Source organism: Cordyceps javanica, chromosome 2 (assembly GCF_051103115.1).
Source record: "Cordyceps javanica chromosome 2, complete sequence".
Classification (NCBI taxonomy): domain Eukaryota; kingdom Fungi; phylum Ascomycota; class Sordariomycetes; order Hypocreales; family Cordycipitaceae; genus Cordyceps; species Cordyceps javanica.
In genome coordinates this window covers 3,366,281-3,390,510 of record NC_139296.1, presented here as the reverse complement: position 1 = coordinate 3,390,510, position 24,230 = coordinate 3,366,281, and the positions used below count along the sequence as shown (strand labels likewise).

Sequence of the window (24,230 nt, the reverse complement as noted above, 5' to 3'; positions counted from 1 at the left end):
CAAGCTCTGGGGTTCAAGGGACGGCAAATTGGAGACGGCTCAGATACAATCTGTTAGAGATAGGCGAGATAAACAGGCCAAATGCCAATACGATAAGATGAAACACTCGTGGCTTCTTCATGCAACACACCGAGGGTTCTGGCCCCAAGACACTGGTTGATCTATAGGTCGCAATGCATTGACGCGAAAGCCCAGAGGAGTAAAATTGTGTTCATGTATCATTGTTTCTGGTTGCCCAATACTTTTCGCTGTCCATTAACGCCGAGCCCCCTTTTCCTGCCCAATTCCCCTGTCCTTTGTGTATGCGTGTGTGCGTGTGTGCGTACTGCGTCTTCCAAGGTAAAAACAGAGCAAAGTTTAGCAAGTAGTAAAAATAAATCCTTCACAGTCGTAAAAATAGCCGTCATTTTTGTTGTTTGAGAGGAAAGGCAGTGATCTATGCTGGTGAGTTTGGAAGAATAAGATGAGAACAAAACATGAGTTCCAGGGAACGAGAGTCGGCGGGGGAGAACTGCGAGCCCTTTTGCCGAGATTCGATAGAGTCATCTAGAGTACGCCTGTCAGTAAAGGAACATGTTCATCGGTCCAAGGCTCCCGGGCAAAATGCCAGTGCAGGTGATACGCACACTCTAAATCAAGTTTTTGAAAGTAGGCGGTAATGTCAGGGTCTTGGCTCTGGGCAGCAAGCTTCCCGTTCTCGTCGCGCACCGTCTGAGGCAGCGCCTTGCGAATAGCGAGCAGCATCTTGAGCAGACCGGCAAGGTTGCCGCCCTGCTGTGCAAAGACGCTGGGGTCGCGCTCCAGCGGCCAGCCGGGCCGCAGGTGGTCCTGCTCCCAGGCCTTGAATGCCCACGTCGACTTCTCCACGCAGTTGAGAAAGATGAGTGCTGTGAGAAACATCTTGAAGCCGACTTTGGTCTTGCTGTCTGTGAGCAGCCGGTCCATGTGGTTGAGTAGACTCTTGGAGGTGCCATTAGCTTTGCGCTCCGCCGCTGCGTTGAGCTGCATGCAAATCATTGTATAAATGTCCGCGTCGTTCTCGTTTTGCGCCTCATTAATCCAGCGCGCTTCGGCATTCTCTTCAGCGGGGCGCTCCAAGATCGTCCACTGCCTCTCGCGGTCTATGCTTTCGACGAGGCCCCATAACTCTAGGGCCTTGCTCAAGAGGTCATCTTCCTCTATGGCTTGCTGCTCTAGAGCAGTCTCGAGCGTGATGCGGGTGAATTTCGAAGGCTCTCGTTCGATGAAAAGTGGCAGGACATCTCGCATATATGACTCAATTTTACTAGGAATGTCCTCCGTATCTTGGTCAATCATGATTGCTTGTCGGAATGGTTCCGTGCTGTTTCGGGCTTCTGCCTGACTCTCATTTGGCTCTAGAAGTGCCTCCATCGTACCAAGAACGATGCGCTTCTCTGCTTCCGGAAAATGGGAAACCTCGATTACACTTCCATTGTTGTTGAGTTGCAGTTGCTCTTTCAAGAGATTGATACGGTTTTGAGACAGCACCACCTGGACTCCGGCAGAGTATAGGTCAAGCTGCTCGTGTAGTCGCGTACGAACACAGCCCGTTCGCCATACACGTGGAGCCAAGACTTTCCTACACGTATCGCAGGGGTTTCCTTTCCCACAGTTCTTGCGAAGAATGCGGCATCGGATGCATGCGCCAATCTTTCGGACCTCCTGAACTTCTTTGCGACGCGCTGGTGTGAACCTGGATCGGGAATGCCGAGGTCTGCCAAGAATAGAAGTATCGCTAGTATCCATGCGCACGCCGCCCCGATTGAGAAGCGCAGGTGGCGTTTGATGGTCCGCCAGAAGCGGAACAGCTGCGGTGGCCGTGAGGTACGTCATTTCGCCCCAAGGCTGCGCGGCACTCGCGTCGTTGGTGACAGGGGACGAAACATCAATTATATTATTAGTTTCAGTGGCAGATGGTGCGGTTGAGGCAACTTCGCTGTCAACTAATTGGGGGTCAAGGAAAGACGGGTTTAAGCGAGCTGCTGCTGCAACGGCGACAGAAATGTTTGACGCGTCAGGTGAGGAGTCGGTAGCAGGTAGAAGTGCTTGCAGCCTCTCCTCGGCTGACATTTCTACACCATTGGGCGACACATGGGTGGCATCCAAGCTAAAGTCAAGCTTTGAAGCATGTCCTTGGTCAGATTCGGCTTCCGGGGTAGCCTGCTTGCCATTGGCTGAGGTACTGTTGCGCTCTTCATAGCCCGCAGGTGGATTGTCGAGGGTAAACTGTTCTTGTAGCTCAAATCTTCCGTTTACATGCGTGGTATCTGTGATGCTGGGAGCATCTTGTCCTTTGGCCTGTACGCGGTTGTTCTCGTTAAGATCAACCTGCCGCGAAGCTTCAGCCAATGTCTCCAAGGCACTCCATTCCTGTGGCAAGACGGTGGAAGCAACAGTGCGTGCACCTCTGGGGCCATTTCCGTTATTCTGTCGTTCGGCGGCGGCAGCACGAGCACTGGTAATGCCATGCAGCTCAAGGCAGGCTCGCATGCGATCCGAGTCGGAAATGGCGGGGCATTTCTTGGTGATGTGAGTCGTCAGGCTATCGATTCGGCCTTTGGGAAAATTTTCGCCACATCGTTTGCAGGTGTGCTGGTAACGGTTGCTGTTGTCGTTGAGTTTGGCTCCACGGACAAAGTACTCGAGGATCAGAGGATTGGGCTTTCGTCCCATGGCGACGCAACGCGCCTGTGGCGGTTGGGTTTGCAAGGTGTATTTAAGCCAGCTCCAGGGTGGTGATAACTAGGCGAATGGCCAGGGCTGCTTCCCGGTGCCGTTCCAGAACGTGCACCAGGAGTGATCTAAGCCGTCCCCCAAAAGAAGACGACGAAAAGGCACAAGGCGCAAACAGCTGTCGGAGATGGAGGTGTAGCTCATGTAGTGGCAGATTCGCCCAGATGGTGATTCTGCCCGCGTTGACCGACAAAATTCTTTCACCGACTTGGGGCCTTGGGAGATTTTTGATGCGCCGGGCGGGGCGACTTTGATCCGCGCGATCGGGTGGGGCGATGCGTCTCTAGTGCGAATTGCCATGGTGTAGGGTAGGCATGTAGGTACTCTGTAGACGGTCTTTGAATGGAGCTTCTGCCCTCTTCCCTTGCGCCCCTTTCCGCGCCGGTTGTCGAGAGAGTGCCGTGGTAGCTAGAGAAGGGTCGGGTACGGTATGCATGTAAATTTCAATCTGCGTATCCCAATGGGGGCTTGGATAGCTTCTTGTCCATGAATCTGACTGTAATCAGGGTTGGCTAGCGAGTTGATGTTGGGTGAGCATCTATGACTTGGTGGGAATAATCATGCTTCAAAATATCATCCACGGTAAAGGCTTCCCCAGACGGCAACGTCTCCCCCAACCCCGATACAAACTAAGCTTATTCAGTACCTGATCATCTCTGTGTTTGCGCGTCCGGCTATCATGAGAGCATCCCCGTGGTTGTCAGCTTAAGCTTACTCATATTTCGTGCATTCTCTTCTTTCCAGAACTGGAAATTAAAGACACGGAACCTCGCACACGGAACCTCGTGGAGGACGTTCAATCCCGGTCGCGATCAATGTATAAATACTTGACCAAGTACCAGTAAAGAGACAACTCGTAACACTCTCAAGCCATCAACCTAACAATCACAACACCTCACACACCCATCCTTCTCTTACAAACACTCATAGACTAAGTAATTGGATCCTCCTGCGAAACGAAAATTCACGTTGTTAATTTTTCGTCAGACACAATGCAATTGTCTATTTCTCTCGTCGCTGTCCTTGCCGGCCTCGTTGCCGCGCAGCCTATGACTTCCGGCGTAAAGAGTCGGGGTACCTTCACTATTGAGATGCGTGATGGAGTCGAGGACTGCACTACCTGGTGCTGCATTTGTGGTGACAGCACGGTTGCATGGTGCGCTGGTTGCCATTAATTACTTAAGATAGAATGACGGCAGGACTATTGATAGTTGGGCTGTATCGATCGCTACTCAGTCGCAGCCGTTGACCTCCGTACACGGTACGCCTATGGATGGAGTGAAATATCTACTATAAAGGAAATGTATTTCGTCATTACAGGCCGCACAAGTGACACGTGACGAATTGTCAATTTATTATTCGTATTCCCTACCGCTTCCGCGCACGTGTTTATTGATGGACGAATATGGACACACATGTCTTGTCGCGAATCAGAGTGAGAAGCGAACGCCATGTAGCTCGATTGTATAAATTCAGCCTTTTTTTTTTTCAAGATGGCGAGATTTCATGCTTCTCAAATTTTCCTCTATTTCCTAATCATGTGTGGCATGGTACTGGCACATTTCTGACCTGCCTGAGACACTCAGAGACATAGACGTGCACAGCCGAGGATCACTTCCTATTGCTAGTTATTGATTAGTGCCGATTCCCACAGAATTGCTCTATACAGCTGGGGAAGGGAGGTATACTACCTGCATACCCCGTACAGTTGGCGGCTTTTGGAGCCATCACCTTTTGCGGTCGCCCATATTCTTCTTTCCTCAGCCCAACTGTTTGTTCAAATTGTCAGCCAGAGCCTGCTTCCGCCCAACTCGTGAAAATAGATGGCAATGTCCACGCCCTCAGAGCATCAGTACGATGTCTATCCAGTGCATTTGGGAGATGCCGCCTCGATGAACGAAAAGTTCGTTTCTTGGCTCTTTAGATTTAATGATGTTTTGGACGTGGACAAACTCCATCACGCACTCACGCGGCTGCTCGAACATGGTGATTGGCGAAAGCTTGGCGGCCGCCTTCAAAGAACTGTTCGTCATTTTCATCTCCATGCTGGAATACACGCTGATACTGCAGTAGCCTGATGGAAAATTGAAGCTGCGCGTCCCAAGATGCTTCACTGATGAACAGCCAGCTGTCGCCTTTACCAAACAGGACTTTTCAACCATGAGCATAAGTGAGCATAAGCTGGCCAAGCACCTCCCGGAACCTCGCGATTCGGCCTACTCTCAGTCTATCGCTGGTGACAAAGACTTTAGAAGTTTATCTGTACCAGATGGCTTCCCATCTCACATGAAACAATTCATGGCAATGCAGGCGCCACAGATTGCATTGCTCACCACTTCATTCAAGGACGCCACCCTCGTTTCCATCATTTGGCCACATACGCTATTCGATGGTGTTGGGCTCACCCATCTATTGAAGGGCTGGTCATTAATGCTAGCGGGCAAACATGACGAGATACCTGCCGTTCTAGGAGCCAAAGAGGACGCTCTTGATGCACTCGACACCGACACACATCCTGCGATAGAGACTTTTGCTGGCCCCAAGCTTCTGACTGGCCTGGAACTACTTCTTTTTATTGCCCTCTTTCTATGGCACCGGCTGTTCTACACACCCCGAGATACCCGCACAATTTTTCTACCGCGAACAGCAGTGGACCAGATCAATCTCGAAGCAAACGAGCAAACAGGTGGCACCTTCATCACTGAAGGCGACGTCCTCTCAGCCTGGGTTGTCAAGTCAATCACCTCTGCCGAGCCCAAGACGCACCCCGTAACCGTAATGCACTTGGTAAACGGGCGAGGAAGGCTGCAGTGCCTTGCCAGCAGCGGGGGTGTATATCTTCAGAATATTGTCAGCACAGCATTCTGTCACCTCACTTCCAAGGTTGCGGGCTCGTCTGTCGGGGAAATTGCCGTTGAAAGTAGGCGTCAAATGGTGGCACAGACCTCGGAAGCGCAACTGACGCTACTTTTACGACGCGTGAGGGACAGTTTGCGGGAGAAGAAGCGCCCAAAGCTTGAATTTTTGGAGACGCCACATTCGCGCGTCATCTTCACAAACAACTTGACCAAGGCATCATATGTGCAGACGGCAGATTTCAGCCCAGCTGTCATCCGCCGCGGGCAAGACGACGCGCAGAGGCGAAACCCTGAAGGAACCATGGTAAACTATCTGCATCTGGTCGTCAAGGGCCATATCACGGCGACTGATAATTTTTACATCATTGGTAAAGATCATGGTGACAATTACTGGCTTATGGCGACCGTCTCGGACAAGGCCTGGGCAAAGTTCGACGAGTCGCTAGCACGTCTCCGGATCGCTCCTTAGGACCTATGAATACTCTGAATTCTATCATGTACTATTCGTTTTCAAAACCTCTCCCTATGTTGGCCTTGGCTGCTTCACCGTGGTTGTCTCTGTTCAATCTCTAATAACAGTCTCTGTAATACTAGCCGAGGGTATAGCTGTTCGCCGCCGCAAATCTCTTGTCCTGGCTTCCCCGATATTTGCGGAAGTTTCCCCGTTGGGAACCACCCGACCATTTCGTCCACTCACAGCTGCATGCTGACAGCGTGCGATGGACGATGATTTTCAACAGCGAGTTGCCTAGCTCCGCATTAGTGCCTTTACGGGCTGTTCAACAGGTACTCTCCGCACTTCGTCTGACAGATCACGCTTTCTCGTATCTTGAGGCAAAAGACAGTACAGGGAGAAGCATAGCCTTCTCATTGCTAAACAAAATGACGTTCGTTTCACTGTCGATTTTGGCGGCCGTTGTGGCCACAGCGTCTGCCGTGGAAATGGACCTCTCCAACTTCGCTTTGACGGATGTATACATTTCCATACCCCCATGAGTACGAATTGTGTTGCGGTGTATGCTAACAAAATTGACAGACAGGCTCCATTGGAGGAGGAAATACATTTCCTGGTGTTTCGCGCCCCCTGGGTATGGTCAAGCTCGGCCCAGATCTATACTCTGGATCCGACGCCTATTCTGGCTACCTTCCCAATGGCAACTTTACTGGCTTCTCAATGCTCCACGAGAGCGGCACTGGTGGCGCTCCCAAATATGGAGTGGTGTCGCAGATGCCTGTTGTGGGCGACATCACGAGCCCCTTCACCCAAAATACCAACGATACTCGCGCTGCACCCGACCACAGCGAAGTTGGATACTATAGAGCAAAGCTTGGATCGGGCACCACGGTTGAACTCGCAGCAACAAAGAAAGCTGGCCTGCTTCAGTATACTTTCCCCAAAAGCGGAAAACCCCTGAATATCTGGGTCGACGTCTCTCACGTCTTGTCGTCGTATCGTGGGCAAGGACTAGGCCAGCACTATCTCGGCGGAAACATCACCGTCCTGGACGAGGCTGACAGACCAGGTTTCCTGTACTACACTGGTTCTGGTAAATACGACAATGTAGGAACATTGCTCGTTATTGTGAGATACAGACGCTGACAATTACAAAGGGATGGAATAGGGCTGCACCGTGGACCGTTTACTTTTGCGGTCACTTTGACGCACCCGCCACACACAAAGTCTTTCGCAGCCCCGAGGCCAGAGAGAGCAAACGTGAAGACACGATACAAGCGCCTCGTGCTGGCGCCCTATTTACATTCAACCAAACCTCGGTGGTGTCTCGGGTGGGCGTCTCATTCATTTCAAGTCAACAGGCCTGCGATAATGTGGCGAGGGAGATTCCGCGTGGCACAAAAATCCGACATGTTCAAGCCGACACACGTAAAGTATGGAATAAGGAAGTATTCAGTAGAATCACGACGACTGAAACAAACACCACCAAACTCAACCAGCTATACAGCGCGCTGTACTTTATGCACCTGCTACCGCAGAACAAGACCGGCGAGAATCCGCTCTGGAAATCCGATGAGCCGTATTACGATGATATTTTTACGTTTTGGGACATTGTAAGCAAACCTTCTATGATGTACTAGAACTGAAAACTCATGGGGGTTTCCACAGTATCGCTGCACGACCAGTCTGCTCCACGTGCTGCAGCCCGCCTACTACGAAGAGCTTCTTCGATCCATGATTGACGTTTGGCGCCATGTTGGGTGGGTTTCCGACGCGCGATCGTCCTTTTCCAACGGTGCCGTTCAAGGTGGTTCCAACTCGGACAACGTATTTGCGGACGCCTACGTCAAGGATGTGCGTGGCAAAGTCAACTGGGACGATGCTTTTGCCTCAATGGTAAACAATGCCGAGACGGTGCCGCCGAACAACAATGATTCTCGCGATCCCACCGGATCTACCCGAGAAGGCCGCAGCGCCCTTCCCGACTGGCTAATGCTCGGCTACATCACCCCTACGTTTTCGAGATCTGTCAGTCGTGCGGTGGAATAGTAAGCCGTACTACACCCCGCTCGACCATGTGATAGTAACCCTTTATAGTTCAGTCAATGACTTTTCCTTGGCTAGCGTTGCTGCTGGTCTGGGAAAAGACGCCGAATTCGACAGATATTTCAACCGCTCTCACAACTGGCGCAACCACTGGAACAACAACATGACAGCACTGGGGTTCGCAGGCTTTGTTGGCCCGCGAAACGCGTCTGGGTTCATACCTCAAGATGCGTTGTCTTGTGGCGGCTGCTACTGGCGCGATCATTACTACCAAGCTCTGCCCTGGGAATATTCATTCAACGCACATCACGACCTGACCAAGCTTATTGAACTGTGCGATGGTGACGCAACGTTTGTCAAGCGCCTTGACAAGACCTTTGAGCCGGGGATCTTCTCAGGAAACGGCGCGTTCGGCCACACGCTCTTTAATCCGGGCAATGAGCCGAGCTTCACCACACCGTACCTCTACAACTTTGTCAATCGCCAGGACCTGGCCGTGGAGCGCAGCCGCTTCATTGCCAAATCCTACTACCATCCAACCCGCGACGGCCTGCCGGGCAACAGCGACGCCGGTGCCATGGAATCCTGGCTGTTGTGGAACATGATTGGTCTTTATCCCATGACCGGACAGACGACCTTCTTTATCGGATCCCCTTGGTTCTCCGACCTGACCATTGACCTTGGCGGCAGCAAGACCTTGAAGATTACGACCGAGGGCGGCTCCGAAGACGCGTACCAGGTCCAGTCTCTCAAGCTGAATGGAAAGCAGTGGAGAAAGAGCTGGCTGAGCTGGTACGACATTTTTGCACACGGCGGCAAGCTCGAGTTTGTGCTCGGCCCCAAGGCGACCAGCTGGACAACCGGCGAACGGCCCCCAAGTCCTGGAAGCATGAACGCCAAGGAAGCTAAAGCCTTCTTGAAGAAGCAGGTTAACCAGCAAAGTACGTCAAGATAATTACGATGGGTTCCGGCGGGTTGGAGCTCGAGCATTGGGTTCAAATACTTCTTGGAGTCCCGAATAGAGCAAATAAATAAAACCATCTCAGGTGCACCAAGAATGAAGACGTTTCTGCCCATCAATTACATTTGATTGAAACTACAAGTGTGCAGTTTGCATGTAGTTGAATGGACAGCACACATCCAGGTATCTACCTTAGGCAGAACCCACGGTTGGCTCATCCCAACAATCCTCCCATTCTGATTTACCAGAGGCCCAAAACGCGCGGAGCTTGTCAATGACAGTGATAAAGGAACAAGCGGTAATTGGCATTGACACAATGGCCTGTAAGCACTCCTCGATATACTTGCGATCTTCCGCAGGGCCGTCGACTGCGGCCACACCGGCCACGAGCAGTGGCCATACCAGGGAGGTCTTGTATTGCAAGATATCCCAATGCCTTCTGATAAGCGCCAATATCTCCCTTTTGTGCCGGACCCGGAGTGAGTCGAATATGCTCTCGCCCGGAAGGGCCACATAGGCTACCCTCTTGTCCGCCGAAGAGACCGCCCATGCGACGATCGCGAAGCGCGGCAGTGTTAAGATCCCATAGAGACGGATGGCGACCGGAAAGACGCGACCCATGACGCGTCCAACCTCGAGCTCGCCTTTCCATGAATCTGATTCGGCCCATGCATCCGCATCGAAGTGCCATGTGGCGTTGAAAATGTCCTGCACTTGTAGCGCCAGGCTGCCTCTCGGAGGCTGCCGGTTGTAGGCGACGGCCACGCGCAGCCTCGTGATGTGGACGAACAGGGGATATAGGTCCTGGGGACAGGGCGCAAAACAGGAGTTGCTAAGCGCTCCCTTGAGCTGCTCGTCCGTAAAGTCCTCGAGGCCCTCTAGCTGTTGCTTTGCAGGGCTGGTCGTATTCGCGTGAATAATGTTTCTGTGTAGTTAAGTCCATTAGTATCTGTGAAAATCTCTTGACAAGGTCGAGAATGTCTCGTACTCGATCGCGAAGTTTAAATAGAGCGGCCCATCCTTTAATTTGAGCACCTCACTCACACCGCCTCGATGTTGAAGATAGGCAATAAAGCCTTTCAGATGAGCCCGCCACAGGACCCTTCGCAGGTACAGATCGAGTACAAGCAAATGTCGAATTGCCATAAAAGCTGGAGCCTCATCCGGGTATAACGCCTCATCTCGAATCTTCTGGTTAACTCTCTCAATGGCATCGACCATGTTGCGTGAGTACAGGTTCCAGGACCGCTCAAAGGCCGGGTCCTCACCGGCCTTCAAAAGCCGGCCGCGGCATTTGGACGCCTTGGAGATCTGATCACAGACGATTTGACCAAGGAATGCTGTTCGGTTGAAGGCTGGTGCGTGAAAGGGAGGGTCGTTGAACTGCTTCGCCGTGGCAGCTACGCGGGTGGGCCTGACGACTTGAAAATCTGCTTGACCACAGAGCGATCGGTGTCAGCAGCAAACCCATGCTTTGCGAGCGAGTTGCTTACAGTACCGGATTGCTTCGATGTAGTCCCAGCTAGGAGGCTCCATCTCAACGCAAACGCTGGATCTCGGCTGCCGCTGTCGTCTGACTGCAGCTATATCGACGCCACTTACTGCGGCATATACGCCATCGCCGCTCGGTGGCGGGAGCTCATACCCGCGACAGGTAAATTTGCTAGTCTTGCAACGCTGACAGAGTGGTCTTGCTTCATCGCACTTGACTCGGCGTGCCCTGAGAACTGATGAGAAATCAATGGGAAAAAGAGGGGGAAAACATGTGGCATGAATGATGAGAATGGAATACGAATGATAAATGCGGCCCTGGAAGAGAAGGCCGAGTGGGGTTGCATACCGGCATGTGAGGCAGCCCGTCCTTGCCCTTGTCGTACATATCTTTGATCGTGAAGCAATTTTACGGACGGCAAAAGGCTTGACGCTCGTTGAGCTACCAGGCTTGGGCAATGTATCTCGAGTTTCGACAACAAAATTGTACTCCATTATCGTGTCGGCGGGCAGGCCATTGCGGGTGGTGTGGAGGTGTGAATAACAAGTGCGGGGGAAGTTGCCTTGATATAACTCGGTGGGCAAGGGGGTGTGACAGAATTCGATTGCGACGTTTACCAGACTCAGCTGCGGCAATGGAGACGAGGCTGCAAAAGGCGTGGGCGTGCTGTTTTGGCACCACTACGAGAGCTGATCATTGCTCGTTCAAGAGAGGGCCACCATCTTTCACAACGTGGGTTGAAACATCTCTAATAGCGGCCTGTATTACTTATTCCGACATCAAAACCCAAAGACCAAGCTTGCGCCTAGGAAAAAAACAGTCCCGAAACTCGCTATGCTGTGAAATCGGATTGACGAGCTATCTCATCATCAAAATACCATTTGAGCACTCTCATATTCATCAGCCGTTCCCCCACACATTGCGAAACTCTTCGCTGTCATGTATGTTCAAATTCGGTGTGATGTTCTCATCATCGTTCTCTGCAGAGGTAGCATTGTCTTGGTGCGAAACAGTGGCAAACGGGCTTGCTGCTCCATCTTGGGCCTGAGGAGCGCCTGGTCCAGCGCCAAAGTCGGTGTCTGCTAGTAGTGCCTCTGCTTCGGGCTCTGGATGTTGGACAACAACTTTCTTTGGCTTCTTCTTCTTCTTGATGACGGCAACGACTGGTGGTCCTTGAGGACCGTCCTTTCGTATCGGGGAATTCGGCTTATCAGGCTTTACCGATGAACTTGGGCTGCGCCTCTGCGGCGTGCCTAGTCGTGGACCAGGTGAGTAAACTCCGCGGCTGCTGAAAGAAGAGCCATATCGATCCCTCAACGGCTCATTCGCGGTTATGACGGGATACTGAGAGCTGTTAGTTTGCACGTTTCAAAGGTGGCCATGATAGCCAACTTACATTCCAATCTCCATATTCCAGCTGACGCGCTTGGTCGTACATACGCTCGTCGTCTGGGTCAATTTCGGGCTCGTCAAATGTGCCCATGGAGCCATCTCGTTGTGAATCTTGGGTAGACGAGCCGCCTTCACCGTTGTCTAGCAGTGGTGATGAAGTAGAAGCGTTAGGCTTGGGGAGCCAATACTTTCCCTTTCCACCACGCTCATATCGCATTCCTTCATCGAGCCTGGCAAATCGCGAGCGCGAGTCTGCGTGCGCCATGACCTTGTCGCCAGAGTCAAAAAAACGGTAGCCGTACTTATCGCCCTTGAACGTCTCTTTTGAGTCTTCAATGAGGTCTTTCGGACCGAAAGCATCGCGAAGGGCCTTTGTGAGAGGCATACGGGCAGACAATATGCTATTATCCGCGAAGTCGTACCACGAAAAAGCATACCAGTGCACCACGGCGAAAATGGGCATCTCGAGACAAATTAAGAAATCTTGGATCGCGGCCGCTAGATTATCGCGAGTATAGCCTTGGACGTCATCCGGGATAGCTCCGAGCCAGACTAGGATGGACAGGAAGAAACCCTGCCAGTAGGAAGCAAAGATGATGAGCTTTATGGAGAGAAATTTGGGTACTGGTCGGAAAGGCTTGAGATCTCGGTGCATGCAAACCCAGAACAGGCCGAGCGAATATAAACTCAACGTAACGCTGATGTTGTAGATGATGCCACTCCAAAAGTAGCCAGAGCTGGCCGCGATATAACCTTCTTGGTATGTCCCGGTAGCTTTCATGACGATGGCCGCTATGGCGAGGATAGGCTTGAGCCAGGCATATTGTAGAATGCCACGTTTGATGGAGAGAAAGGTGTAGGGATCAGAGATGTCGACTTTTGGCAAGACATGATTCATAGGCCAGAGGTGCTGTACAGGGGCGCGGCCATGCGTCATGATTATCAGGGATCTCTCCCCACCAAGGTAGTTTATTAGGAGTTGGAAGAATGTGTAGATTGTGAAGGCTTCGTATACGTCGCGGACGGGGTCGACAAACTGAGCGGCTGTGAGCGAGACCATGCTGGTCCAAGACGCAATCGAGTAGATCGGAACCATGAGGAGGATTCGAACGACGTAGCGCTGCAGCAGTGGCTTGCGATAGTTCTTCGCTTGAAGCCATATGGAGCTAAATGAAAAGGCTGGTCAGCGTCTAGGTATGCGTTGGGCAAGGCGGCGAGGCACGAACAGAACAGACACGACGGTGGCGATGATGGAGGCCACACCAGCTATAATGGTCGTGTACCCCTTGAACTTGTTCCCAGTTCCTCCATTAGAGGTGGCATGGCTGTGGGCGTCCATAGCGGCGCCGAAGCAGAGCCAGAAGCAGGACAAGATGAGTCGAGGTGGAGGAAGAAGGCAGTATTAGATCATGGCTTTGGGGACTGAGTAGCGCAGAGAGGCAGGCTGAGGGGCCGATAAGGGTACCCGAGAGGCGCAATTTAGACAGAGCCTATGCGAGCCTCGCAAGGGGCGATGACGAAATGCGGAGGACAGAATTGGGGGGAAAGTATGTCGAGCTGTATGAAAGCGTGAAAGCGTGACGAGTCGAGTTGGAGATGAGCGCAACGCTGATGTCCAGTAAAGTCGGTACTTTTTTTGCATTACGTAGGTACCTACTTACGCTTGATATCCCAGAAGTTGGGGTACACGACTTGGGGGTAACATATTAAGTAGTAAATAAAAGGGCAAACACATACGTAGGTAGGTACTTGTGTCGGTACCTACTTCTCTGCCTGTTCGCGCACTGGATTCGTGGTACTACAATGGGTGTCTAGACAGGGACCTCCCTAAGTTACAAGGAGGTAGCCGACTGCGCAACAGTCAATCACAGCACTGTCTGCTTCTGGGGCGCCCTATAAGGCTACGAAAATGCACTGTATTTAGTGGAGAGAAGGGTACCTAGGTACCTAGATAGCTTTGACGCGTGGCCACTGGGAGCAGCCACAGACTTACCGCATCCGTCCCTCCGCGCTCATCACTCAAACCATAGAGACCAAAGCTGAAATACTTGTAAGTTAATAATCACATTTGTATCTTGAGAATATGAATAATCCATCGATTTTTGATGTTTTTGCTATGATCATTCTATGTGGTCCGAAATCTTCTAGAAAACTAACAATTTTACTCCAAGATCAAATCCGGCTCCACTGCTGTGCAGTAGCGTCGCCATGGACGCCGCCAATTCTTGTGCTACTACGGAGTACTAACCGCCTACCTATCTGGACTTCGGTAGGGAGATGCTTTTGATGTGAACATCCATTTCCACGCCTCTGCCGAGGGACGCACACACACCCACACACCCACACACTGACAGGCAGCCCGCCCTTGTATGCTCAATGTGATGATGCGCGCGACTCGCATGACCTAGCAGTAGGCACTTCATTGCTCTGTGCGACCACATCGAAGCTCAGGCAAGCTATCTGCAAGCTGCCCCGTCATGTCCGCGTGGGAGCAGGCATTCGTACCCAGGCAGGCAGGTCCTCCGGACTTCGATTAGTGAGCCATACTTCTGTGTTGTCTGTTACCTTTTCACGCTTCTAACAGTCAAAAGCCAATTCTTCATTTTCCTGCTCATCTCTGGCTTGCTCTCCATCTTCTTCCTCCTCTACTTCAACCGCCTCTTCGGCTCGATAGTTTCCTACGCGATTCGAGCATGGACGTGGCACCGATACAACATTTACATTGACATTCAAGCTCTCCAGGTGTCACTTCTCGCCGGCAGAGTCTTCTTCTCCGGCTTGCGTTATCACGGCGTCAACGAATCTTTCCTCATCCAACATGGAGATCTTACATGGCGATACTGGCTGCGGAGGGTGCGCGAGGCCGACGTGCTCGACGGCAAGCAATCACAAGGAACGCATCCATCCGGAAGCGACAATAACCCCCAACTTCCATGTCGCATCAACGTCAGCCTGGTCGGCTTGGAATGGTTCGTCTACAATCGCAGCCCAGCTTACGAAGCAGTCCTGGCTGGTCTGAAGCAAACCGATACGACACGATCCTCCTCCAACGATGTCCACGAAGAAAAGATGAGTCAAACAGGCAAACCGCGCAAGAGGAATTTGCATGGATTGGAACAACTCGAAGAAATATTCCCCCCCTCTCGAAACGGGCGACCCACCACTGCACGCCAGAGCAGTTCTCAAGACGTTGACAGTGCTGATGGAGCTGCCACTGGATCCGCAGAATTAGAGATGCCATTCATTCTTCAGTGGCTTCCCATACATATCGAATGCAAAACTGCTGCTGCTGTCATGGGAAACGACAACACCAAGGCTATCCTAATTATCAAGGCAAACGGCCTGACATGCGATGTTGATGCCGGAGCGGCCAGCACTCCGGACCCTTACCGTCAGCTTTTTGACGTTGATTTCGATCACCCGGTCATTGAGATCAAGGACAATGATGACTTCAAAGAGGACCAGCCCACTCGCGCCACCAAAGAACGCGAGGTTGGAATCCAGTTCGATTCGCAAACCCGAAAAACGTGGTTTCGGCACCGACGGCGTAAACTCGTCTCATCTCTACGAAATATGGTCCCTTACTGGAGAAGATCGGTCGAGTCATTTTCAGCCGATTCGCGCGCAGACCTTGGCTCTGGGGCTTCTCGCATCCCCATCTCAAATCGCTGGCAGGGGCTTACTCGGTATTTGGATGATCGCGACCAAGACGACAAAGCTCGATGGAACTCTGTGGAATATGCTGCTGTCACGACTGTCATGGACTCACCCTCTGCTCATCTGCAAGTGTACTGGGATGCGGTGGGCAAGGTCACACAGCATGACTCTGCTCCCAATACCCCCGACTCTCTCTTGCATATTAATGGTGGCGACGCGCCTGCGTGGGGCATGCACTTTACTATCAGAGGCGGTACGATGAATTATGGCCCTTGGGCTGATCGACAACGGGCGGACTTGCAACGCGTTTTCTTGCCTGGACTGGCCAAAGACGCCACGCCTGCGAAGCCGCTAAGGCCAGGCGAATGGCGAGTTGCCACTGAATTCAATTTGTTGATCGAGTTGGAAGATACGGTTACACTGCGAATCCCTATCCGAGAAGAGTCAAAGAATTGGCGCTGGCGTGGTAAGGAACCTCCTATCAATCAGCAAGGGCCTACAAAACGAAAGCAGCGGAACAAGGCCAAGAAGAAGAGCAAAACAGATGTCAACCAAACCCGTCCCGTGGGATGGCTTGAACTCAAAATGCCTGTCAATTCTTCTATGGAATACTCAATGGACATGCTCGCTCGATCTGGCGGCTATAAGAACACTCTTCGAGTTGATCTGCCAACTTCTGAACTGTGGAGTAGTGTCAACCACGACCTTCTTTGGCGGTCTGGTCCTCAAAAAATTGTCTGTGACTTAGCAAATCCCCTTGGTTGGAATACGCCACGCAATTGGCACTTCAATTTGATCTCCGATGATATGAGACTATACCTGCTTCGCGACCACATTTTTCTCCTAATAGACCTTGTCAATGACTGGGCTAGTGGACCGCCTTCCGACTACCTTGTATTCACACCGTTCAACTATCATTTGCACTTGAAACTTCGGAACTTGCAAGCATATATCAATGTCAACGATGGCAATATAATTGATAACGCAACAGCACATGACGAAAATAACTTCCTCGTTCTGTCTACCCCCATTTTAACCACAGAAGCTACAATACCTCTTGACAGATACATGCCAGACAAAAGTTCTATTCCCTTTGATATTCGAACTGAGACGCTCACTTTATCCGTGCGAACGCCCCAATGGAATACCCAGTCAGCGTTTCTGGACTCAAGCTTACTGGGCAATGCCGAAGGCCTGGTTGTTTCGGGAAGCTACCAATACAATTCGTCAACCTCAACGGCCAACACAGACACCCTGATATTGAATGTGTATGGCCAATCTCCTCACGTCACTCTGTATGGTTTCCTTATACGCTACTTGATGATGCTAAAAGACAATTATTTTGGTGAAACTGTACATTTTCGTACAGTCGACGAATATCAGGAGCAACTGCAAGCACAGCTTCATGGCGACGGAGATGGCCAGACGAAAGCACCCATTAAAAAGTCGAATGACTTGGACGTAATCCTTTCTGTCAAAGTTGACGATCCTCAGGTTGCCATACCTACAAATCTCTACTCGGCAAAACGCTATATCCAAGGGGAGCTTGCGAGCCTAGCCGTTGACTTACGGTTTACAAACTACTACATGGACTTGGAGCTGGATTTGAGCCCGCTTAGTCTGTCTCTCGGCACCGGTGACAATACAGACTCTCCGAGCTTATCAACCTCGAACACGCAACTCTTTGTCGATGGTGTACGTGTTTTTGGCCATAGAGCGTTTGGCTTGCCACCTGCTGAGCCCACATATCTTTGCAACTGGGATGTCTCGGTTGGCACAGTTCGCGGTGGCTGCAATGCGGAATTTCTATCAGCTCTCACTAAGGGCGCATCTGCGTTTGGCTTCACATTTGATGATGTTGAGAATGCCCTGGTACCGTACTCGTCTCTCATCTTTCACGATATCACATTTATCCGCGCCCAAGTCGACACTATTTCTCTGTGGATTCATCTACCTGATGCCGCGTTCCTGATTTCAACAGGAGCTATTGACGTGAACAGCAATGACTGGGCTCGATCCCATTACTCCAAACGGGCAAATGTACTTATCCCGAATATACAGATATCGTGTGTTGATGCAGAGTCAGCAGCTGAGCACAAGTCTCGCCATCGACATCCTGTCAAGACAGAGGCATATCTACATATGGATGTTCAACTTGGCTCAATCGGGCGCAAAGTGCACTTTTCAGAAGAACGAAAAATGCAACAGGAGCTCGTACGACGAGAAGATCAGCGCACTGACAGGACGCCATTCCTGATTTCTAACGAATTGCTTGACGAGTTCATGCCGGAACAGGTAGACGTACCTGCTCAGTGCGCCCCGCCCCCGCCATACCCTGTTGACGAGGCTGATGCCGAACATGATCCCACACAAAGCTTTCGACCGCCCAGTTCTTCTCGTCAACTAAGACGTCAAAGCTCATTCTTGTCATTGGCAAGCTCTGAAAGTGGAAGCAGCGTAAGGCGGACAGGTACAACGGCTCAGCAAGGTAAAAGGTCGCCATCACAGCAAAGAGTTTTAGAAAGGCAGCTACCGCGACCGAATCATGCCACTTCAACGAGTGCAGCGCGAGATATAAGGCATCGCCAGCCGGCCGTCACCTTCTCCAGCCCTTACTTTACACCTCATTTCTCCATGGATGGCATTCAGCCCGACCTGCATCAGCTGGGAACATTGGATGAGGATGATGTTGATTGGGACGATCCATTCCGAAACCCGTCAGCTCAGCTATCCGATATTGATCCACAGACTATTAGCGAAGAATTCGCATATTCTAGCGTCATCGTGGAGATACCGTCTGGAATCAATGCTTTTGTGAATCCACAGGCCGTCAAGCATGTGACTTCTTTGCTGGATATACTGCAGCCGAGTAACCCGGAAGATATACTCGATAGCCTACAAGTGGACTCTGTCAAAGAAATTTTCGGCGCGAAGCGACGCAGTGATGCCGCGGGTGACATCACCGACTTGCTTATCCGACTCCCTGCGGCGCATATTCGCTTTTTCAACACATCGACTTTGGGCAATTCAGATTCATCTGAAGAAACGGACCGTTATAATCTGCAGCTATCCAACGTGAGCCTCGTCACTCGAAACGTTCTGGAACGAAGCGACGATTCAGCGATGCACAAGAAATCTAGAACATCACTACAGCTGCGAATGAGAAATGCCGAACTATCAGCAACAGAGAGGCTGAATGCCTTTGCCAAAAATCAAGCGGCTGTCATGGTGCAGATTGACCAGGTTTTGGTGTCTATGGGATCGAAGGACGTGACATATCTGGATGTCGATATCGGCTCCGTTGTCGGTAGCACAGCTTCCGGCGATGTTGAGTATTTGGCTGCTTTGATACACCGTACAGGAAATGTGGCCTCGGTGTTGTCGCATCTCCTTGCCGACTCTTCGGCACGACAAGCAAACCGTCTTCGGTATTGCTGCTATCGTTTAGTAGAACTGGGCCGGTCAATTAACGACCCTCCTTTTCTCATTCGGCCCTCAGCAGTACTTCGGTCCGTGGATCAGCATTTGAGGACTGTTGATTCTTGGAAATTGGCTATGCGACTGAGACAAATCTGGACACTATTGCCGGAAGCCGATAAAATTAGTCTTACACAAGCTTGCATTACAGGAACAGAACAGCTTCCCCGAAACGCCGCTGAAGATGTTATAGAAGCGTTTCAGCAGTGGAGGAGTTGGGACCTCGAAGATCCCCAACAGACCGTCTTGCTTGAAAGGGTATTTGGAACTATGAAGATCTCGACCGCACAACAGGGTGAGGAGCCGCCTTTCTTGAGCGCGTGCAGACTTGGTGAATTGCAGTTCATTCTTGACCCTGGGCCGAAGCAGAATCGTGTTGCTATCGAAGATCTCACCAGCAGGTTCGAGCGCAAGGTTGATGCCTCACTCGCGGTACAGCTTGGCACTCACGCCACAGATGAACTCCTTAATACAGTGGATGTTTCCTGCTGTCAAGTGCAAGTGGATCTGAATTGGGAACTCTTGGAACTCGGCCAAACAGTTTTGAAGCTTTTCAATCGAAGTCAACCAAAGACTTCCGTGACGAACAAAAAAACAACGGAGAAATTGGTCGACAAGAGAGCCAGTCGCATGGCCTTGCACGTGTGTTTTGAAATCAGAAAAGGCTCCCTCAACTTTGAAACCATCAATCTTCGTGCTGGTAATGTTCTGAGCGGCTTGAAATCCTCGGCACTGCTGTATAGACTGGAAAGTGGCAGAGCGTTCAGCAGCCTCATGGTGAATTGCGACGCCGTGACCTCGAGAATGCATAGCCATTCTTCTTCCCTATGGACGTGCCAGCTATTGTATCCGTCGGTGACTGTCTCTCAGGAGACTCCTGAAGTCAGACCTCAAGTCGTCCACATCATCAAAGGGGCTGCTAGTAGCCGCGGTCTGTCTTTTAGCGTTGAACAGGATATAATGGGCCTCTTAGAGGTTGCTGATCTTGTTATTAGGGATGAATGCGCACAGCTAGCCCAGCTCCAAAAGCAATTTCCTACATCCCAAAAGAAGACGCAGTCTACAGACATTTCGGATCAACTTTCAAGCGTACAGATCAACATTGTCATGTTTCTGGATGGGTACTCTATTAGCGTTCCGCTTCTTCAGTCCTTGACCTACAAGGTATCCGGAGTCGTGGCGCGGGCAGCATTCGCGGCCAACCATGGGAAGGAGCTTGTATTCGATTTTGACATCAAGGATAATTCCCACGACATTCAAATGAACGTGAACAACAAGCTCCAAAGCATCTCAATCCTGCAAATGCCACCGACAAACGGGCGTGTTACGACTCACATGGGGGACTTCGAGCGTACAATCAATGTACTCACGTCAATCGAAGTCATTCGTCTTGATGCGTCGGCGATATATAGCTTGCTTACAGCTGTGAACCGACCGCAAATCAGCGCCGAAATCGAAGACATTCAGGAGCAGTTGAGATCCATTCAAAAGCATATGGGTGAGCTTTCCGAGCCGAGGCAGCTACAGCCAGTGCCAGGCAAAGCAAGCAACTCAAAAATAGCCCAGCTGCCTATTGTCTATGACATTCATTTGACATTAGCCGGATTTCAGGCTCTTACTAAGACAACTCCCAGGAAGCCGGAGGAGCCTTTCGCGCAACTGCTATTCGCTCTTGACAAATTCCGCCTACAGGCGTCAAATAAAGACCCTTCTTCAGGTGTCATCATGAGATATCCTGAGCTAAGTCTGAATCTGCAGAATATCGGGTTCGATGTACGTCGCGGCCACGAAGGCAATACCAGGTCCTGCGGTAATCTCGGAGCGAGCTTCACCGTCAACGCAGGTTCAAGAAGGTCGCCAGATGGCAAGGACGAATGGATTTTCAATTTCATGAGCGATGACCTTCACGTTATACTTTCACCTGAAACTGTCTCCACTGTCATCGACATTTTGGGTTATATGAGTTCTAGAATCAAGGATCTCGATACGTCACGCGAGCTGGAATATCTACGCAGGTTGAGGCAGTCCAAACCGCGCATCTCGATCAACGATGACGAGGCATCTCAACCAGACGAAGAGGATCTGCTCGATTCTGTCCTGTCATCTGTGGTGTACCGATTCCAGCTGCGAAACATTCGCGCCAGCTGGGATGTTGCCAAAGAAGTGGATCATACTTCAGATGATAAAGAAGATCTCCATTTCTCCATCTCTTTGATCGAATTTGGCACACGGACCAAGAAATCTGCTCGGTTGACCATTGAAGACCTGCAACTACAAATGGTGCCCCCTGGACATGAGACCGGAACCAGATCGCTTCATTCAGCACTCCTCCCTGAAGTCACATTCAACGTTGCGTACATATCAACTGCCGATGCTCGACGTCTTGCATTTCAAGCAGTGGGAAAATCACTGGATCTGAGGCTCACATCAGCTTTCATCTTACCTGCTGCCAACTTGGTACAATCAATTTCCTTATCCGCCAAGAATGTACAAGAGGCCTCTGCACAATGGACAACGGATACTGTACAAGACGCGACCAATAAACAAGCTGTTGAGGCCCCGACTATCAAGCAGAAGTCATTCCTGGGCAATAAGCGACTTGAGAGCCTCTTGCTAGACGCTGACTTTGCCGGAGCTGTCGTCCATGTGTCAAGCAGTGACGCGGCGCAAAGTCAAAACGGACCTTCTCTTGGCGGGAAATACGGACAATTCAATGTTGATGATTCTGGCAGCAGCGCAGTTCTTCGCAGTCCCGGATTAGCGTTCAAGGGAGAGTTTCGCGATGACGGTAAAGAAGACCCGTCACTTTTTGGCGAAGTCAAAATCGATGCATCTGAGAACATACTGTATCCCTCTGTTGTGCCTTTGATTCTCGATATCATGTCCAATATCAAGGAGGTCGTGAGCGATAAAGACGAGGAACCAGAAGCACCAGCGCCACCGAAACTCAAGTCTCAGAAAACCGGCGAAGAGGATAATATTCTCACTGCAGATCCGCGCACCGTTATTGGTCGTTTAAAATTGAACCTGGGCTTGAGAATTTGCGAACAGAAATTTTCTTTGAGCTGTCAGCCCATCGCGCGAGTTGCTGCAACCACAAGTTTCGATCACTTCTATCTGACTTTCAACACAATCACTTCGCAGGAGCATGGGGATTTCTTCGCAATATCTGGAGTTTTGACAAGCCCTCAGGCATCTGTGAAGCATGTGTATTCGAGAGAAGCGACAGCGAGCTTTGCTCTTGACACAGTCACACTTTCTCTCATGAACAGCAAGCATGTCAGCGGCGTAAGTGGGGTTTCCGCCATCCTCAATGTCAGCCCTATGGCGATTTCCGTCAACGCAAGACAGGCCCCGGATTTCTTGCTTTTCCGAGAAATTTGGTATCCAGAGGAGCTTCGCCATGCTGATTCAGCGCCAGTGGCAAAGCTGGAGACTGAGACCTCCCAAGTTCATTTAGTTCAGCGATACCAGCAAGTGGCAGCCACAGCGGCTTTCCCCTGGACTGCTACCGTTTCGATTGCAGCACTAGATGTCAGTATTGATCTTGGACAGTCTATTGGAAAATCTGTGTTTCAAATTCAAGAGTTCTGGGTTTCCTCGAAAAAGACTTCCGACTGGGAACAGAACCTATGCTTGGGGTTCAGCAAGATCGGTATAGACTCCACCGGCCGTCTAAGTGGCTTCATTGCCCTGCAGCACTTTCGACTCCGAACGTCCATTCAGTGGCCGAAACGTGAGGAAGCCTTGAATGAAACGCCGCTTGTGCAAGCTTCATTGGCATTCAAAGCTCTCCAAATCAAGGCAGCTTTCGACTACCAGGCATTTCTCGTCGGCAATATTACCTCGCTCGAGTTTTTGATGTACAATGTTCGTGAAACTCGAGACGGCAGTGGAGACCGCCTTGTCGCCATCTTCAATGGTGATGCGATTCAGCTCTTCGGCACCACATCCTCAGCTGCACAAGGAGTGGCTGCGTATCAGGCACTGAAGAAGCTCGTGCAAGAGAACCAAGAAAGCTACGAGGCATCTCTGAAAGAGATTGAGAAGTTCGTCAACCGTAAGTCGGTTGGTGGGCGAAGCAGCTTGCAACCGCGACGTACCATGCCCAAACTTCCAGAAAACGACACCATGTCCAAGTCACCTATTTCTTTGGATACGGACGTTGTCGTAACACTGCGGGCATTGAATCTCGGTGTTTTTCCCAGCACATTCTCAGATCACCAAGTATTCAAGATGGAGGCACTTGACGCCTATGCGAGGTTTGCAGCCAGCATGGAGGAGCGAAAGATTCATAGTCTGCTGCGCATGACCTTAGGACAGCTACGCGTTGGCCTGGCGGGTGTACGTAACGTGGAAGCGCCCCGCACACTAAGCGAGATGCGCGTCGAGGATGTCGTGGAGAGATCAACGGGTTCTCGCGGCGGTACGATTCTCAAAGTGCCTTGTGTAGAGGCTGTCATGGAGACATGGCAGTCGCCCAACACCAACCACATTGACTATAAGTTCAAAAGCGCTTTTGAGGGTAAAGTTGAAGTCGGCTGGAACTACTCCCGTATTAGCTACATCCGCGGCATGCTGGCGAACCACAACAAGTCCCTGGAGCAGGTCTGGGGTCGCCACCTGCCCTTAACGGCGGTCAAGATCACCGGCGTACCGAGTCCCGGCACAGGAAGGAAGAGCATGGAAAGCCTCGATGCCGGCGGTGGGCTTCTGGACCAGGATTTTGACGACGAGGACGAAGACCTGCCGGCACAGCAGGGCAAGATCACCGCCGAGGTTAACGTGCCACAGTCCAAATACAATTACACCGCGTTAGAGGAGCCTATCATCGAGACGCCGCAGCTGCGCGACATGGGCGAGGCGACGCCGCCGCTCGAATGGATCGGTCTACAGCGCGACAGGCTGCCTAATCTGACGCACCAAATTGCCATTGTCGCGCTCTTGGAGTTGGCGGGAGAAGTCGAGGATGCGTATGAACGTATTCTAGGCTCATCTTGAGGAAAAGATTTATTGCGCGCTATATATTTGTATATGCATCATATGTATATTCCATACCCTTTATATCTATATCATTACTCTTTATTCTAATTTATTAATATCATCGTTATGATCTTGAATTTTCTTTCCTTTCTTTTC

General features: G+C 51.0%; 6 protein-coding genes across 6 annotated transcripts; 3 read left to right on the top strand and 3 right to left on the bottom strand.

Moving 5' to 3' along the window:
* Nucleotides 1-436: 436 nt before the first annotated feature.
* V2A60_003508 (uncharacterized protein) lies at nucleotides 437-2,694 on the bottom strand (the record flags this gene model as incomplete). Its single annotated transcript, XM_083254841.1, has 2 exons — nucleotides 437-546; nucleotides 627-2,694. The coding sequence occupies 2 exons, from the start codon at nucleotides 2,692-2,694 to the stop codon at nucleotides 437-439; spliced, it is 2,178 nt and encodes a 725-aa protein (XP_083110967.1).
* Nucleotides 2,695-4,583: 1,889 nt separating this feature from the next.
* V2A60_003507 (uncharacterized protein) lies at nucleotides 4,584-6,081 on the top strand (the record flags this gene model as incomplete). The annotated part of the gene is made up of 2 exons (XM_083254840.1): nucleotides 4,584-4,778; nucleotides 4,828-6,081. The coding sequence occupies 2 exons, from the start codon at nucleotides 4,584-4,586 to the stop codon at nucleotides 6,079-6,081; spliced, it is 1,449 nt and encodes a 482-aa protein (XP_083110966.1).
* A 413-nt stretch (nucleotides 6,082-6,494) lies between these two features.
* V2A60_003506 (GH92 family glycosyl hydrolase) lies at nucleotides 6,495-9,067 on the top strand (the record flags this gene model as incomplete). The annotated part of the gene is made up of 5 exons (XM_083254839.1): nucleotides 6,495-6,584; nucleotides 6,649-7,173; nucleotides 7,224-7,679; nucleotides 7,735-8,101; nucleotides 8,169-9,067. The coding sequence occupies 5 exons, from the start codon at nucleotides 6,495-6,497 to the stop codon at nucleotides 9,065-9,067; spliced, it is 2,337 nt and encodes a 778-aa protein (XP_083110965.1).
* Nucleotides 9,068-9,265: 198 nt separating this feature from the next.
* V2A60_003505 (uncharacterized protein) lies at nucleotides 9,266-10,609 on the bottom strand (the record flags this gene model as incomplete). Its single annotated transcript, XM_083254838.1, has 3 exons — nucleotides 9,266-9,998; nucleotides 10,062-10,503; nucleotides 10,567-10,609. 3 exons carry the CDS (start codon nucleotides 10,607-10,609, stop codon nucleotides 9,266-9,268), a joined length of 1,218 nt encoding a protein of 405 aa, XP_083110964.1.
* An 856-nt stretch (nucleotides 10,610-11,465) lies between these two features.
* On the bottom strand, nucleotides 11,466-13,296 carry V2A60_003504 (organic solute transporter Ostalpha-domain-containing protein; the record flags this gene model as incomplete). The annotated part of the gene is made up of 3 exons (XM_083254837.1): nucleotides 11,466-11,909; nucleotides 11,962-13,123; nucleotides 13,184-13,296. The coding sequence occupies 3 exons, from the start codon at nucleotides 13,294-13,296 to the stop codon at nucleotides 11,466-11,468; spliced, it is 1,719 nt and encodes a 572-aa protein (XP_083110963.1).
* A 1,138-nt stretch (nucleotides 13,297-14,434) lies between these two features.
* Nucleotides 14,435-24,092, top strand: V2A60_003503 (uncharacterized protein; the record flags this gene model as incomplete). Its single annotated transcript, XM_083254836.1, has 2 exons — nucleotides 14,435-14,442; nucleotides 14,549-24,092. The coding sequence occupies 2 exons, from the start codon at nucleotides 14,435-14,437 to the stop codon at nucleotides 24,090-24,092; spliced, it is 9,552 nt and encodes a 3,183-aa protein (XP_083110962.1).
* Nucleotides 24,093-24,230: the final 138 nt, after the last annotated feature.